Below are 16,051 nucleotides of genomic sequence, written 5' to 3'. Positions count from 1 at the left end.
GCAGAATGAAAAGGGATTGGTACCCAAGACTCCTTCAGAAAATACTATTTGGTAGTAAAACCGGGGTGGGGGCATGTAGGTGGGGGAAATGAGAGCCTAGAAAGAAACTCTGGTGGAATCTCCCTGCCCCTCTCCCTCTCTTGCCTCACCCAGGCTCAGGCCCTCATCTTCCTCTAAGCCCCATTCTCAGCACTTTGCTGAGAGGAGCAGCCGCTTGCCCCCGCCCTCTGGGCTAATCCCAGGTTCTGGTTTGTCTGGGGTGGGGCCCAATCCTGTAGTGGGCTGGCACACCGAGTCCTGCTTTATTAAGCCCTGGACTTGTGCTGAGGCAGCAGGACCCAGCCTGGCCGCGGAATCTTTGGAACCAGTAACGGGACCTCTGCCACCCAGGAGAGCCCACCTGCTGCCATGGGCCGCTACCGCATCCACGTGGCCACCAGGGCCTGGCTCTTCTCTGGGTCCTTCAGCCCAGTGCAGCTGTGGCTGGTGGGGGAGCGCGGGGAGGCAGAGCTGGAGCTGCAGCTGAGGCCAGCTAGGGGCCAGGTGGGCTGGGCAAGCGGGGACCCAGACCTCCTGATTGGGCTGTCTGAGTGAGGGTGGGTGGGACGAGGGAGGCTGGGAGCCAATGACAATGCAGCTTCAGCAGTTGGGCCTGCCTGTGAGAAAGGATGCCTGCACCTTTGTGGGTGACAGGTTCAGAGCCAGGGTCCTGGCTGGGCTCAACCTTTTACCTATCCTCTTCCCCTCGCCCCCACCGTGGTCCTCACATCCTCCACTATTTTCTCCCATTGACCCCAGGCCAGTGTTCCTATGGGATCAGTTGTCAAAGGGAAGGTCCTCCGAGAGTGCAGGCCCGGTGAGAGCTCAGTTAATGGACTGGATAGGATATGATACTCAGTGTTCAATTCAAGACACTGTGGGCCTCGCCCCACATCCCTCCTCCTTCTGGTGAGATGGGGTGTCAGAGACCCACAGTCAGCACAGGTGTTGGGAGGAGGCAATGCTGTCCCTGGAGGCCATGTCACTGGACTCCACAAAGGACCCTGACCCCTCAGTTAAACGTCCTCTCCCGGGTCCCTTCTCCTAGTTCTCACCGGGTTCTGGTCCCCACAGGTGGAGGAGTTTGAGCAGGACGTTCCCCAGGACTTGGGGCCACTGCAGTTCGTGAAGTTGCGCAAACACCACTCCCTGGTGGACAACGCCTGGTTCTGCGACCGCATCACTGTGCAGGGCCCAGGAGCCTCAGAGGAGGCCGCCTTCCCCTGCTACCGCTGGGTGCAGGGCGAGGACCTGCTGACCCTGCCTGAGGGCACAGGTGAGGGGGCCACCTCAGGGAAGTGGGAGCAGAGCCCAGGGAGTACTGGGGGGGCTAAGGGGTGGCGGGAAGGGTAGCACAGAGGAAGGTCAGAGGGAATTGAAAAAGTGCATGCTCAGCAGGTTAAGAGCAAGGAAGATAGGAAACTGGGGGAACATTACACATAGCACTAAAAGGGTTGGAAGTGGGACTGGACAGGGAAATGTGTGATGTGTCGATCCCACCTCCCAAGGTGTGCCCTGGGAATGGGAGGGGCAGCCATGCTGGAAAACAGAAGAGCCAAAGTAAAGTGGGAAGAAGATCTCCATGTGACTGGGAGCAAGTTAGAGCAGGGACAGGTAAGGCTAGCACAGGGGACCTCTGAGAGGAGGCAGGTAAGAGAAGCAATAAATGATATGACGGGAAGAGCTGGTTTGGCTGTGACAACATGGAAGACAACTGGGAGGGCAGGGAGCACACTGACTGGGATGGGGATGAGTGAGCAGGGACTATATGGTATTTGTTGCTGCAGGACAAGTGGAGGAGAGATATGACTAGAGAGAAATTTAGAACAATGGCATGTAAGAATGGAGACTAATCAGCCATAAGGAAGATGACATATTGCTATTTGAGACAACATGGATGGAACTTGAGAGTATGATGTTAAGTGAAATGTCAAAGGAAAAGAATAAGAACTGTTTTCTTACATGTACATATAGGATATAAAACAAAAAGCAACAAATGAACAAACAAAAACACAAACTCATAGATACAGACAGCAGAGAGGTCATTACCAGAGGCAAAGCAAAGAGGGTAAAAGGGTAAATACATGGTGACAGAAGGAGACTAGACATTGGGTGGTGAGCACACTCAATGTATACAAATGTCATGTTGTAAGATTGTACACCTGAATTTTACATGATGTTATTAATCAATGTTATATCCCAATAAATGTAATAAAAATAAAATCATGAAATAGGTATCTTTGAGGGACAATACAGAGGTGAGAAAAGGACAAGTCAGATTAACAAATATAAACTATGTCATGGGGAGGCTGGGTAAGATGGAGTGAGGGAAAGGTAGCAACATGGAACTATTTGCTCCCTAAGACAGATGACATGGGATGGTCGAAGGGGGCACACATAGAATTTTTGTCCCAGGGATCAGGTCAGTGTAGGGGCAGGAAAGAGCAGAGTGCATATGTGAAATGAATATGAAATATGCCATTCAGAGGACAGGTGAAGGTGTAGACAGGGGAAGGCCATTTGTTATCAGCTTAACAAAGGCAATACACAATAATATGGGATATTGTGGACATGTCAGGTGATTAAGGAGATAATTCATAATCATTTATAGGCCCAAGTAGTGGAATTTGATTCAAGTAACAAGAAAGGGAGGAAAACATGGAATGTTGCTTAAGGATAAATATGGGGTTGAAAGAGGTGAAAACATGAATAGGTTTTGGGCAAAGATACAATAAGTGACTTTGGGAATACATCAGGTGAGGTAGAGCCAGAGAAAAAGGCAAGTGTCTGATGGAATAGAGTCAAGAGTGAGAGATTAGATCAAGTCAGGGGTAGCATGAGTTGGACAAACAATGTGGTCAAATGTTCTCCCAGCCCGCCTGGCAGGAGAGAATACCTTGGACGAGTTCCAGAAGCATCGAGAGAAAGAACTGAAGGAAAGACAGCTGATTTACTGGTAACCACCCATCCATAGACCTCCTGATAGTCCCACCTCTTCTCTGATCCTGCCACCATCACTGACCCCCTAATTCCTCCCTAACTCTTTTCCCATCTGCTAGTTGGGGCACCTGGAAGGAAGGACTACCCCTGAAAATAGCTTCGGACTCTGGGAAGGATCTGCCCCCAGATATGAAATTTCATGGTGTGAAGTCACTGGACAATGAACAGGCAGAGAAGACAGGGTGAGGAAAGATGCCAATGGAGTGGGGAGTGGTGGATCCCGTAACAGGCAGGATTTGGTGAGTTGACAGTGCCATCCTTGACATCTCCTAGGGCTCTGGAGATGGTCCTCAAACGTGTTTACACCGTCCTGAACTCCTGGGACAGCCTAGAGGACTTTGATCAGATCTTCTGGGGCCCCAAGAGCACCCTTTGTGGTCAGTATTCCCACTGGCCCCTGTAAGTCCTTAACAGCCTGTTTTGATGGCCCAACCTTCACACTGCATAGTCTCTCATAAGTACTTCCCAGATGAGAAGATATTATGCCTGGTCATTTCTCAGAGGCAACAAGAAGAAAAGACAGGGGTTGGATACAGGGTGAACATATGCTGTATTAAAGAAGGACATAAGGTTTTGGTGAATATCCTCCCCTACCCTCCACTCCAACCCCACAGAGATGGTTCACCAGCGCTGGCAGGAAGATGAGCTTTTTGGCTACCAGTTCCTCAATGGTGCCAACCCCATGCTGTTGAGACGCTCCACCTCTCTGCCCTCCCGGCTGGTGCTGCCCTCAGGGATGGAGGAGCTTCAGGCCCAGCTGGAGAAAGAACTCCAGGTACAGCCCTGGCCCTCCATTGTCTTCTCCTTATCTGTGTGGGGAAAGGAAGGGGTGAAGGGCAGGGACCAAAAGTGAGTCAGAGAAGGGAGGCTGTGTTAGCCCACTCTCCCTGGGTGCAAGTCCTTTGCAGGGAAAGCCTAGAGTATGCAGGGGAAACTATAAGACTGGTGGGTGCCAGATGCAGGTAGCAGGAAATTAGGATATCCTGAGGAAAGAGGCCTGGAAACCTTGACGGGGGAAACTTAGCATGCCCGTGGTACAAAGAAATTAGCCAAGTATGGTCTGAAAACCACCACTGCCACAGGGAATTAACATGTCCCTGGGGAAGATTCCTCTCATTTTGCCTCTTTCCTCACTGTCAACTGAGATGACTTGGATTAAATGCTCTGGATGCTTTTTTTTTCTGCCACTGGGACTCTGGTACGGATGTAGGATAATTGCAAGAAACTAGACTGAATTTCTTTACATTTTTCCCCTTTGCCTTGTCCCTCAGGGTGTAGTATTTGAACTCTAACCATGGATATGTTCCCCCTTTCTCCAGAACGGTTCCCTGTTTGAGGCTGACTTTATCCTGCTGGATGGAATTCCAGGCAACGTGATTCAAGGAGAGAAGCAGTACCTGGCTGCCCCCCTTGTCATGCTGAAGATGGAGCCCAGTGGGAAGCTGCTGCCCATGGCCATCCAGGTGACATGTTTGGAAATCCTCTTCCCAACACTGCTCTGTGTTCACCCCAATCTCTGCCCAGGGACAAAGACAGCTGGCTCTTGTCCCTCACCCCTGCCTCACTCAGTGAGACCTGTCCAGGTCTGCAATCTCTCTTTTCTGCCTTACAGCCTGCTCACTACTCATCTGAAATTGCCTTTTTGAGAGTCAGATGGTCTCTATTGGTACTCACCCTAAGACTACTCAATCTCTTTCTGACCTTTGAATCTGTGAAATACCTCTTCTTTCTTAGACATTTTTTCTCCCTTTTTTCTTGTTTCCTTTTTAAAATTTTATTTTTGACACTATTACAGATGTCCCCATGAACCCTCCCTTTGCTCACCTCCACCCAGTCCTCACTCCCCTCCCACTGGCCTTCAGCACTCTGTTATCTGTGTCTGTGAGTTATGCATATATGGTCTTTGGCTAATCCCTTTACCTTCATTCATTCCGTCCCCCACTCCTCCCCTACCTTTTCCCCCATGTATCCATGCCTCTGTTTCTATTTTAGTCATCACTTTATATTGTTCATTATATTCTACATATAAGTGAGAGCATATGGTATTTGTCTTTCTTTGACTGACTTATTTCACTTAGCATAATAATCTCCAGGTCCAAAAGAGAAGATTTCCTTCTACTTTATGCCTGTGTAGTATCCCATTATGTAAATGTACCACATCTTTTAAAAAGCATCTTTATTGTTGAAAGTGTTACAGAGGTCCCCTTTTTGCCCCATTGACCCCTTCTAGCCTGCACCAACCCCCACCCCAAGCTTTCACCACACTATTATCTGTGTCCATGGGTTATGCATATATATGCATATATATATATGCATATAAGTTCTTGGTTATTCTCTTCCCAACTACCTTTCCACTCCTGCCTTCCCTCTGAGATTTGACAGTCTGTTCCATGCTTCTATGTCTCCAGATATCTTTTGTTCATCAGTTTATTTTGTTCTTTAGATTCCACATATGAGTGAAATCATGTGATACTTGTCTTTCTCTGACTGGCTTATTTCACTTAGCATAATACTCTCCAGGTCCATCCATGATGTCCCAAAGGGTAAGAGGTCCATTTCACTGCTGCATAGCATTCCATTGTGTAAATGTACCACAGCTTTTTTTTATCCATTCATCTACTCATGAACACTTGGGTTGTTTCCAGATCTTAGCTATTATAAATTGCACTGCCATGAACATAGGAATGCATATATTCTTTCTGAATGGTGTTTCACATTTCTTATAATATATTTCTAGAAGTGGGATCACTGGATCAAATGGCAATCCCGTATTTAAGTTTTCTGGAAACTCCATACTGTTTTTCATAGTGGCTGTACCAGTCTGCATTCCCACCAGCGGTGCACTAGGGGTGCCTTTTCTCCACATCCTCACCAGCACTTGTCACTTGTTGATTTGTTGGTAGCCATTCTGACAGGTGTGAGGTGGTACCTTATTGCCATTTTAATGTGCATCTCTCAGATGATTAGTGGCTTTGGGCATTTGTTCATATGTCTCTTGGCCATCTGTATGTCCACTTTGGAGTAGTATCTATTTAGGTCTTTTGCCCATTTTTTTAATTGGATTGTTTGTCTTCCTTTTGTTAAGTTAAATGAGTTCCTTATATATTTTGGAAATTAACCCCACATGGGATGTATCATTACTTAAAAATATGTATTTTTATTGATTTTAGAGAGACAGAAAGGGAGAGGGAGAGAGCGATAGAAACATTGATGAGAGAGAAACATCAACATTAATCGTCTGCCTCCTGCAGGCATCCTGCTGGGGATGGAGTCCACAACCCAGGTAAATGCCCTGACTGTGAATCGAACTGGTAACCTCCTCGTGCATGGGTTGATGCTCAACCACTGAGCCACAATGGCCGGGCTCCTTATTCTTTTTAATACTTTTTTCTTTTTGCTGCCCTGATTCGGTGTTTTTATCTAATTTGTCTATTCAATCCTTTGCTTCATCACCTACTTTTTATTCCTTTCATTGTATTCTAGATTTCAGGTATCATTTCCAACTTGTTCTTTTTCATGGTTTCTATGTCTCCTTTCACGTTGTTATAGTTATCACTAAATTTCTTGATCGTCTTTCTAACCATTCCTTTGAGTTTTATATCTGATAAATTGTTTACCTCCATTTCATTTAGCTTTTTTTTTCCCTAGAGATTTCCTCAGTTCTTTCATTTGGGGCCTCTTTCTTTGTCTCCATATTTTGGCTGCCTCTTTGACTCCAGTCTTCATGGGGTGGCCTTATGTAGTTGGTGTCCTGTGGGACCCAGTGGTGCAGTCTCCTTGATCTCCTGACCTGGGTGCTCTATGAATTTCACTTGTGTGGCTTATGTGGGCCTTGCTGTTGTAATTGAGTCTTGATTGTTGTTGGCCCATTTGTATGTGGGATTGACTTTCAGGCTGGCTAACTGTGAGGCTAAACACTGAGCCTGGCATGTGTGTTACTGTGCAGGTGCTGACCAAAATAAAAATAAAAATAAAAATAGAAAAATAAATAAAATAAAAAATAACGAAAAAGAAATAAAATGAAAAGAATCAAAGAAGAAAAAAGAAAAGGAGGGGAAGAAAAAAGTGGAATTTGCCTCAGCAGTTTAGTGCCCACTGACATGTCCTTTTGAATATGCTGTTTGCAAAGTTTATTGGAACCAGCTCCAAAGTTGTCTGAAGCTGGCCACTTGGTGTGTTGGTTCTGGGCCTCTTGGGAGAGACTCTCATGCAGGCTAGTGTCAGATACTGTCTGTGCCTGGCCCTTGGCAACCTGTTTAAAGCTACATATGATCCAGTGACTGTGGCTGTCTCTGCTGGGCTTGGCAGTGCATAGGAAGGACCAAGCTGTGCACTAGGCTGGCTTTTACCAGCACTGGGTGAGGGGCATGTCAACAAACATTCCAAGGCAACCTGGAAACCACCACTGCCTGCCTCTGCCTGCTGGCTGCCTGTAAGGCTCAGTCACTGAAAGAGCCTGTGGTGAGTTCGGCAGAATGAGGCGAGTGGATCTTCCATGAAGGGGAGGTGCTGTACAGGCTTCAGGGTAGCTGGTGGGTGTGGTCTCTTCTCCAGAGCCACATAACTGAGTCTATCTCAGATTTTGCCCTGACCTTGTAGTCAGATAGGTGGGGTGTCTGGAGCCCAGAGGTTGGGACTACGGGAAGACAGGAGAGTATTTCTACTGGATCTCCTGTGAGGAGGAAGTGCCAGTCAGGTTCTCAGAAAAGTGGGGGAAATGGCCCCACCCCAAAACTAGTCACTGACACCCCCTGAGTCTGCCCAGACTCATACACCCTGGTCAATGAAGTTGACTCCTCAGCAGGGCTTAACCTCCTCAGGGTGGGGCAAGAGGGATTCAAGAGAGTGGGGTAATTGCTTTCCCCCAGTCTGATGCTGCATGGAGGGTATTGCTCCACCTAGAAAAGATGGTGACCGTGCCACTGAAGAATGACTCAGCACAGGTATCCAAGCAGCCATCTCCCTGACTCCACCCCAGTGTCCAAACCTCAGACTCTCTCTAGGCAACTCCAGTTTGTACTGCCCTCTCTCCACCAGAACCAAGAATGAGTGGCTGCAAATGAAATCCTGTGCATTAGCCCTTTAACCCTTTGCACTCACTTGCTTTTTTCTCGATTCCTTTATTCTACTCGGGATTTAATTTTTTAAATACCCCAGATTTTACAAAGCACGGCAGTAGAATAAAAAACTGGAGTTTCTTTTCATACAAACTTATTTATTTGGATTTTTTTATATTTCAAATTATTGATACATTCAAAGAGTATAAAAAGAGCTGCTACCGATGCTAACTGTGTCGAGTCACACTCGACATCCGAGTGCAAAAGGTTAAGAGGGTACCTGTGTCTCCAGCACATTCCATTACTCCTTGACAGACAGAAACCCTGCTCATTTTTTTACAGTCAAATGTTATGTGGGTGCTTCTTCCTGGCTCTGGTGCATTGGACTGGGGAGCATGGCCTGGGGATTAGGCCCCATGCTTCTCAGGGGAACTCCTCACAGCTGAGGTATACCTCCTGAACCTTAGCCACTACCTGTGGGAGTGGGGCCTGCCTTTTCACATCTCTGCCCTTCCTACCAGTTTTGATGTGTTTCTCTAAATCCTTGTTTATAAGAATATTAGTGGCCCAGTGCACGAAATTCGTGCACATTAAAACGGGATTAATTAGAGGAAATAATTTAATATTGCTATTTTCCCTTTCTCTATAATATAAGTGTCAGAGATGAAAGAAAATTAGTAAAATGTATATGAAAACCTTCCTCCTGTCAGAGTCTGGGGCGCACCACGGGACCCAGAGTCAAGTCCCCGCCCACCCACATGCGCCTCAAAATTGCATGAGACCAAGACCTGGCCAGACTCCCGCCCCCCTCATTGGGCTAGATCCAGACCCGGCCAGTCCCACCCTTGTCAAGCCCCACCGGGCAGGGGATGTAGCCTCAGGTCCGTTGGCCCGGCGCCTGGATGGGGGGTGTGGCCTGATGTCCCCTAGCTCAGACCGGGGCGGGGGGCATGCCTTGAGGTCCCCTGTCAAGCCCTGCCAGGTAGGGGACATGGCCTGAGATCCCCTGTCAAGCCCCGCTGGGTGGGGGGCAGGACTCAGGTCCCCCATCAAGCCCCACCAGGAGGGGGTGGGGTGCAGCCTCAGATCCCCTGGCCTGGCACCGGAAGAGGGGCACAGCCTCAGGTCCCCTGTCAAGCCCTGCTAGGCAGGGGGGTGCATCCTCAGGTCCCCTGTCAAGCCCCGCCAGGCAGGGGGGTGCATCCTCAGGTCCCCTGGACCGGTGCTGGGGCAGGGGGTGCGGCCTTAGGTCCCCTGGCCTGGTGCTGGGGTTGGGGGCATGGCCTGATGTCCCCTGTCAAGCCCCACCTGGTGGGGGGCATGGCCTGAGGTCCCCTGGCCTGGTGCTGGGGTGGGGGGAGCAGCCTGAGGTCCCCTAGTCCAGCACCAGGATGGGAAGCACACCTTGAGGTCACCTGTCAAGCCCTGCCAGGTGGGAGGCGTGGCCTGAGTTCCCCTGTCAAGCCCCACTGGGGTCGGGGAGGGCATAGCCTCAGGTCCCTGCTGATTGCTCATTAAGGCTCCTATGGGAACTTGGCCTCAGCTGTGGGTTCAGCCATCTTTTGACAGAGTGATGGTCAATTAGCATATTCCTTCTTTATTAGATAGGATTCTTCAGCTTGTCTTTAGTTGTTTATTCGGGGTAATTATTCTTTAATTTTCTTGTATTTCCAGTTTGGTCCTGGAAGAAGGTAAGTGTAAGATCCACCTATTCCACCTCCATCTTGAAAGTCTCTTCCTTGGTTTTAGTGTGTTTTCACTCTTACTGTTCTCATCAATCAATTTAGGAGAACTGTCAGTTACCTCATACATCAAGCTTCTCCTTCCTATTTTACCATCCTAACTCACATCCTCATCAGGTTTCTCCCAGTCATACTGATTCCTCTTTGCAATTCCTCCTGCTTTGAACCAGACAATGAAGGTACGTACATTTCCCCACAGCTAGTCAGAGGATGAGTGTACTAACCCCTGGGATAAAATAATCTTAGTCATCAGTTTCCCCCGGAATACTGAGCACAGTGTCTAACATATGATGACAGGTCAATGAATGCTTAATTTCTTTTATTGCAGATCCAGCCTCCCAATCCCAGCTACCCCATCCCACCAATATTCCTGCCTTCAGATCCTCCACTTACCTGGCTTCTAGCAAAGACCTGGGTTCGTAGTTCAGATTTCCAACTGCTCATGTTCCAATATCACGTGATGAACACTCATCTGCTGACTGAGGTCATCGCTGTAGCGACCATGAGGTGCCTCCCAGGACTGCATCCTGTCTTCAAGGTACATACTCTACCCTCCATGTCTCCTCTTGCTCACATCCCAGAGAAAGGAAATAATGCAACAGTTCCTCAGGATTTAAAAAGCCTAATCCATCTGGCTGGGAATATGAAACAAACCTGCTTTGCAATAATCTAGCATTGATATGGTATTACGGCAAAAAATCTTCATAGGCAGGAGGGAACAAGAGAAAAATAACTATGGCAAGACCTTGAATCTTGTGGTTATATTTTCATGTTTAGATTATTTTAGTTTTGAGCTAATTATAGATTCACATGCAGTTGTAAGAAATAATACACATAGATATCATCTACTCTATTAAATCAAGTCATTTAGCATTTTCTACACATACTAGTATTGCAAGTCAATTCTCTGAAATTCTCCAACAATGGGTCTGGAGGGGAGTAGGAATATAATTTGTTAAACCAATATGTTGCCATTAAGCTAGGAAGACAAATGGTAGGCATGACAAACAGCCAGAGAACCATATCTGGGAATAGAGGTGGAAATACCAAGAGACAGCTATAAACACTATAGTATTGATGGAGAATGTTCTACTGCAACCGAATGTTATGAGGAGGACAAGATAAAAGGGCAAGGATAGCAGCCCAGCTGGTCACTGACATCCACCCAAGAGTGAGGAGAGTAAAGATGTAAATTCGCATGGTGGTGACAGGGATGGAAGGGAGGAGACACTGCCTGCATTATGTCTGTGCAATATTGCAGACAAAGGTCAGAGGCCTCACCACTGCCAGACCTAGGAGCTCACAAAGTGAATACTGTTGGAATGACCCCAACATACTGTGATGCTATAAACAGTGAGTTCAGTGTCCATTGCTAGGCAGGAGGCAGCAAAATAAGGCTTGTGCTTGTCTTATAATGGTTTTCCAAATATCAATGGCATTTTGATACAGGGAACAGGGCAGAGCAGGGGGGCAAAAATCTATAAGCCTATGAAGCAGAGCAGTGGTCAGAAAGAGTGTAGTCAGGAAAAGAAGCCAGTTTGGAGGCAAAGATGAGGTATTGAGCTTTAGATACAAAGAGTTTGAAGTGTTGGCAAGATATGCAAATGAGTATTTGGCAGACAGAACAACTGATCTGTAATGTCACTGAGAGTTCCAATGCCACCCCTCCTCTGGGCTGTGGTTGTTTGGTGTTCTAAGGTGACATAGACAAAATAGTTACTAATGGAGTTCATGAGATGTTAGATTTGATAACCACATGATGCCTTTGCATGACCATCTCCCTCCTAGTTGAATCACTTATGCCCAATTTTACATTTCAAAATGCTTTTACTAGATAAGCCCCCCCTCCACCCCGCAGCCATATTCCCTCACCATAGCAACTCCATCCCATGGCAGACATTCTTTGTTGGAACTCCCAGGAGGGCTAAGCCTACAGAAGTTACCAAGGTAACCTGTTCAGGCTCTGGATTCAGACTGCTCAGGTCTGAAGCCTGAATCCTGGTCTTAGTACTTACAGATGTGTGTTCAGGGTCCTCATTTCTGAATGAGGATAACTATCTCCATTGTTGGGTTGTTAAGGCATTACAGGCTACTAGTAAATGCTAGAAAAATGTCCGTTTTCTGCTGTTATTTTTTTCATCATCATCATTTCTATCATTGCTGTTAGGAACTCTGTTCTGGGTTCTTTATTCCTTGCTGTGGTCATAGTGTTTTCTGTGACACCAGCATCCCTCCATGAACTTCCTGAAAAGAACAATCTGCGCTCCCTTGATATCTTAATTATGGGAGTATCACTTGTGTCCTTCCCTTTTTCCACCATCAAAAAACTCTGATCAATATCCAAACTGCCTGATTCCTATATATTAATCAGGTAAAAACTGAAATAAAAATAATCTATGATTAAAAAAAAAGCACATGTCAGGATTGGGTACATTTAAAAAAATATATGCTTTTATTGAGTTTAGAGAGAGAGGACGGGAGAGGAGAGATAGAAACATCAATGAGAAACATTGATCAGCTGCCTCCTGCATGCCCTCTACTGGGGATGGAGCCTGAATTCCAGGCCTGTGCCCTGAATGGGAATCAATCCTGAGACCTATTGTTGCATGGATCATCACTCAACCACTGAGACACACAGGTGTGGCAGGTGCACTTTTTATTTTTAAAATCTTCATTGTTGAGAGTATTACAAGTGTCCCTCTCTGTTCCCCCCATTACTGCCCTCCACCCGGCTCCCACCCCGCCCCAGGCCTTCACCACCCTATTGTCTGTATCCATAGGTAATGCAGATATGCATATAAGATCTTTGGTTAATCTCTTCCTGCCCCACTCCCCTTCCTTCTGAGATTCATCAATCTGTTCCATGTTTCCATGTCTCTGATTCTATTTTATTCATCAGTTTATTTTGTTATTTAGATTTTATTTTTTGTTTGTTTATTTTTAGATTCTATTATTGATAGCCATGTATTATTGCCATTTTATTGTTCATATTTATGATCTCTTTTCTTCTTCTTCTTCTTCTTCTTCTTCTTCTTCTTCTTCTTCTTCTTCAAGAATACGTTTCAGCATTTTATATAATACTAGTTTGGTGGTGATGAACTCCTTTAGCCTTTTCTTGTCTGTGAAGCTCTTTATCTGACCATCAATTCTAAATGATAGCTTTGCTGGGTAGAGTAATCTTAGTAATAGGTCCTTGCTATTTATCACTTTGGGGATTTCTAGCTACTCCCTTCTGGCCTGCAAAGTTTCTATTGAGAAATCAGTTGACAGTTGTATGGGAGCTCCCTTGTAGGTAACTAACTGCTTTCCTCTTGCTGTTTTTAAAATTCTCTCTTTATCTTTAACCCTTGGCATTTTAATTATGATGTGTCTTAGTGTGGACTTCTTTGGGTTTCTCTTGTTTGGGACTCTCTGTGCTTCCTAGTCTTGTAAGTCTATTTCTTTTACCAGGTGGGGGAAGTTTTCTGTCATCATTTCTTCAAATAGGTTTTCAACATCTTGCTCTCTCTTTCTCCTCCTTCTGGAACCCTCATAATGCAAATGTTGGTATGCCTGAAGTTGTCCCAGAGGCTCCTTACACTATCTTCATATTTTTTTATTCTTTTTTCTTTTTGCTATTCTGGTTGGGTGTTTTTTGCTTCCTCATATTCCAAATTGTTGATTTGATTCTTAGAACCCTCTAACTCTATTGTTGAATCCCTGTACATTATTCTTTATTTCAGTTAGTGTATGCTTAATTTCTGACTGGTCCTTTTTCATATCTTTGACATTCTATCTAAGATCCTTGAAGTCTCACTAATTCTCTTGACACTCACTAATTCCCTTGGAACTCTTATTAAGTTCCTTAAAGCACTCATTAAGATCTTTAGGTAACTTTATAACTATTGTTTTGAACTCTATGTCCAGTAGTTTGCTTGCTTCTATTTCTTTCATTTGTAACATGTTTCTTTGTCTCCTCATTTTGGCTGCCTCCCTGTTTTTGCTTCTATGTATTAGCTAGAGATGTTATGTCTTCTGGAATTGGTAGATTGGCCTTGTGTATTAGGTGTCCTGTAGGGCCCAGTGGTTAAGTATCCCCAATTACCTGAGCTGTGCACTCTAGGTGTGCCCCTGTATGACCTATGTGTGCAGTCTTATTGTAGTTGAGCCTTGATTGTTGTTGGCTTCACTTGGAGGAATTGACCTCCAGGCCAATTGGCTGTGAGGACCTGCTGTGACTACAGTGGAAGAGCTGCTATTCAGAAGACAAACCTATGGAGCAATACTTGCTTCAGTGGGGCTTTGGTGCACACTGAGTCTTCCCTTTGAGTGTGTCACTTGTGGATGAGTAGAGCTATAATCTGGTATGCTCTGAAGCTGTTCACTGGGTGCACTGGCTCTGGGGCCTTCCAGCAGGTACAAAGTCAGCCACTACCTGGGGCCACTCTGCAGGAGCTACAGAGTGATCTGCAGATGGCTGTTATTTGTATTGGGATAGAAAGTGCCCAAGCGAGGCCCAGCTGTGAAGTAAGGCAGACTGGTGCTAGTGCCAGGTCTTGGGCCTCTTACTGATAGGTTTGGAGCACACTGACTCCAGCTGCAGCTTGTTTAAGAGATTTTAAGAAAGTCTGAAACCTGAGCCAGGACAGGCCATTCATACAGAAAATACACATCAAACAGCTTGGGTGGGGCAGCAAATTGGATGGGGTGGGGTTCTCAAGGAATCACCAGGGCAGAGCTAACAGTGTTAGCCATGGTGATGGAAACTTAGATACGCTGCCAGTCAGCTCTGCTATGGGGGAGGTCCCAGCACAGGAACAATAACCCCTGTGAGTACCCCTATCTGGGAGAAAGCTGCCCCTGATTTCTTGCCCCAATGGCAGAGTTCATTTCCTCTCCATATATCCCTGGATTTCCTTAAAGCTTCCACCTGAAGCTGGGGCTCAGAGGAAGCATGACCATGTATGTTTGTGCACAGGCCCTTTAAGAGGAATACCTGGGACTCCAGCAGCTTCCATGTCACTCAGCCACAATCCCCACTGGTTTTTACTGGCCAAAGTTATAGGCTTCCCAGATCTGGAACCCTGGAATGGAAGGTTCTGGTGTGCAGCTGGGACCCCCTGCTTCTCCTGGGAAGCCTTGGAGATATTACTCCCAATTTAAAAACTAGACCATTCTGTGCCTGCACCCCTCCTACCAGTCTCAATGTGCTTTCTTATTTACTTCTCTAGTTGTAGGACTTCCGTTCAGCCAGCATTCAGACAGTTCTGAACGATGGCTGTTCTGTATTTTAGTTGTAATTTTGACGTGGTTGTGGGAGGTGGCAAGTACAAGCATTTCACTATGCCACCATCTTGGGACTTTGGTGCACTTTTTTTAATAACTAAAGGAAAAGCAGGAAAGAGGAGATAATTATAAAGGGGAACATATTTGATGACAACCCATTTGCTGTTTAAGCAGGTAGCTTGATTTGGCTCTTAGAATTCTGACTGAAGGTACCCTGTCCTCAAAAGAATCCAAGAATAGAACAATGAGCAGTTGGAGGAAGAGCCTTGAAATGAACAGAGAAGCTAGTTTACAGAATGAGATGTGAATGATAGAAGAATCATGAAATTCTATAGAATGCTAAGATATAGGTTCTAAATGAACAACCACATTGAAGGTGGATACAATAAAAGTAATGACAATATCTCCTAATCAATGCTTCTGTGTACCAGGCACTGAGCTACACACTCTCTATATATCACTCACATAATCACCACCACAGCACCTGCCTTAGGAGACTTTTTATCATCCTGATTGACATGAAGAAATTGACATTTAGGGGGTATATGGCCTTGAACAAGTATCAGAATGATGGGTTAAAACCCAGGACTCAAACCCAGGTCATTCTAGCTCCAGAGTCCCACTTACAGTAGAGTCATGGAGAACATGAGAGTTAGTGATCATAGAAGCAGAAGAAGACCAGCCTACAAAGGAAAAGATCCAGGACAGGGAGGAAAAGTTCCAGAGGAGACAACATCACCAGGCTGAAAGCCACTCCCTACAAGGGAGGACTCAAGCATGTACTCCATTAACTACTCTAATCTTCTTCATCCAGCTCCTGATCCCACACATCCGCTTCATCATGGAGATCAACATCAGGGGACGGGCCCAAATAGACTCTGATAGTGGAATATTTAGTCAGGTAAAGAGGAAATGGGGGCATGCAGCTGCCTAATCTTTTATCTCTCT

The 16,051-nt window shown here is 46.0% G+C and overlaps 1 protein-coding gene across 1 annotated transcript in view; it reads left to right on the top strand.

Moving 5' to 3' along the window:
• Positions 1 to 408: 408 nt before the first annotated feature.
• Positions 409 to 16,051, top strand: part of LOC114227056 (polyunsaturated fatty acid lipoxygenase ALOX12-like) — a 29,168-nt gene continuing 13,525 nt past the window's right edge. The window contains exons 1-9 of the mRNA XM_054709499.1: positions 409 to 543; positions 1,114 to 1,315; positions 2,914 to 2,995; positions 3,099 to 3,221; positions 3,313 to 3,416; positions 3,654 to 3,814; positions 4,359 to 4,502; positions 10,167 to 10,376; positions 15,918 to 16,004. Coding sequence (XP_054565474.1) covers positions 409 to 543; positions 1,114 to 1,315; positions 2,914 to 2,995; positions 3,099 to 3,221; positions 3,313 to 3,416; positions 3,654 to 3,814; positions 4,359 to 4,502; positions 10,167 to 10,376; positions 15,918 to 16,004 — 1,248 coding nt within the window. The remainder of the gene's footprint in view (positions 544 to 1,113; positions 1,316 to 2,913; positions 2,996 to 3,098; positions 3,222 to 3,312; positions 3,417 to 3,653; positions 3,815 to 4,358; positions 4,503 to 10,166; positions 10,377 to 15,917; positions 16,005 to 16,051) is intronic.

The sequence above is a fragment of the Eptesicus fuscus genome, chromosome 20 (assembly GCF_027574615.1).
Source record: "Eptesicus fuscus isolate TK198812 chromosome 20, DD_ASM_mEF_20220401, whole genome shotgun sequence".
NCBI lineage: Eukaryota > Metazoa > Chordata > Mammalia > Chiroptera > Vespertilionidae > Eptesicus > Eptesicus fuscus.
The sequence above is the reverse complement of the archived record's forward strand: the minus strand, read 5'-3'. Positions and strand labels throughout refer to the sequence as shown.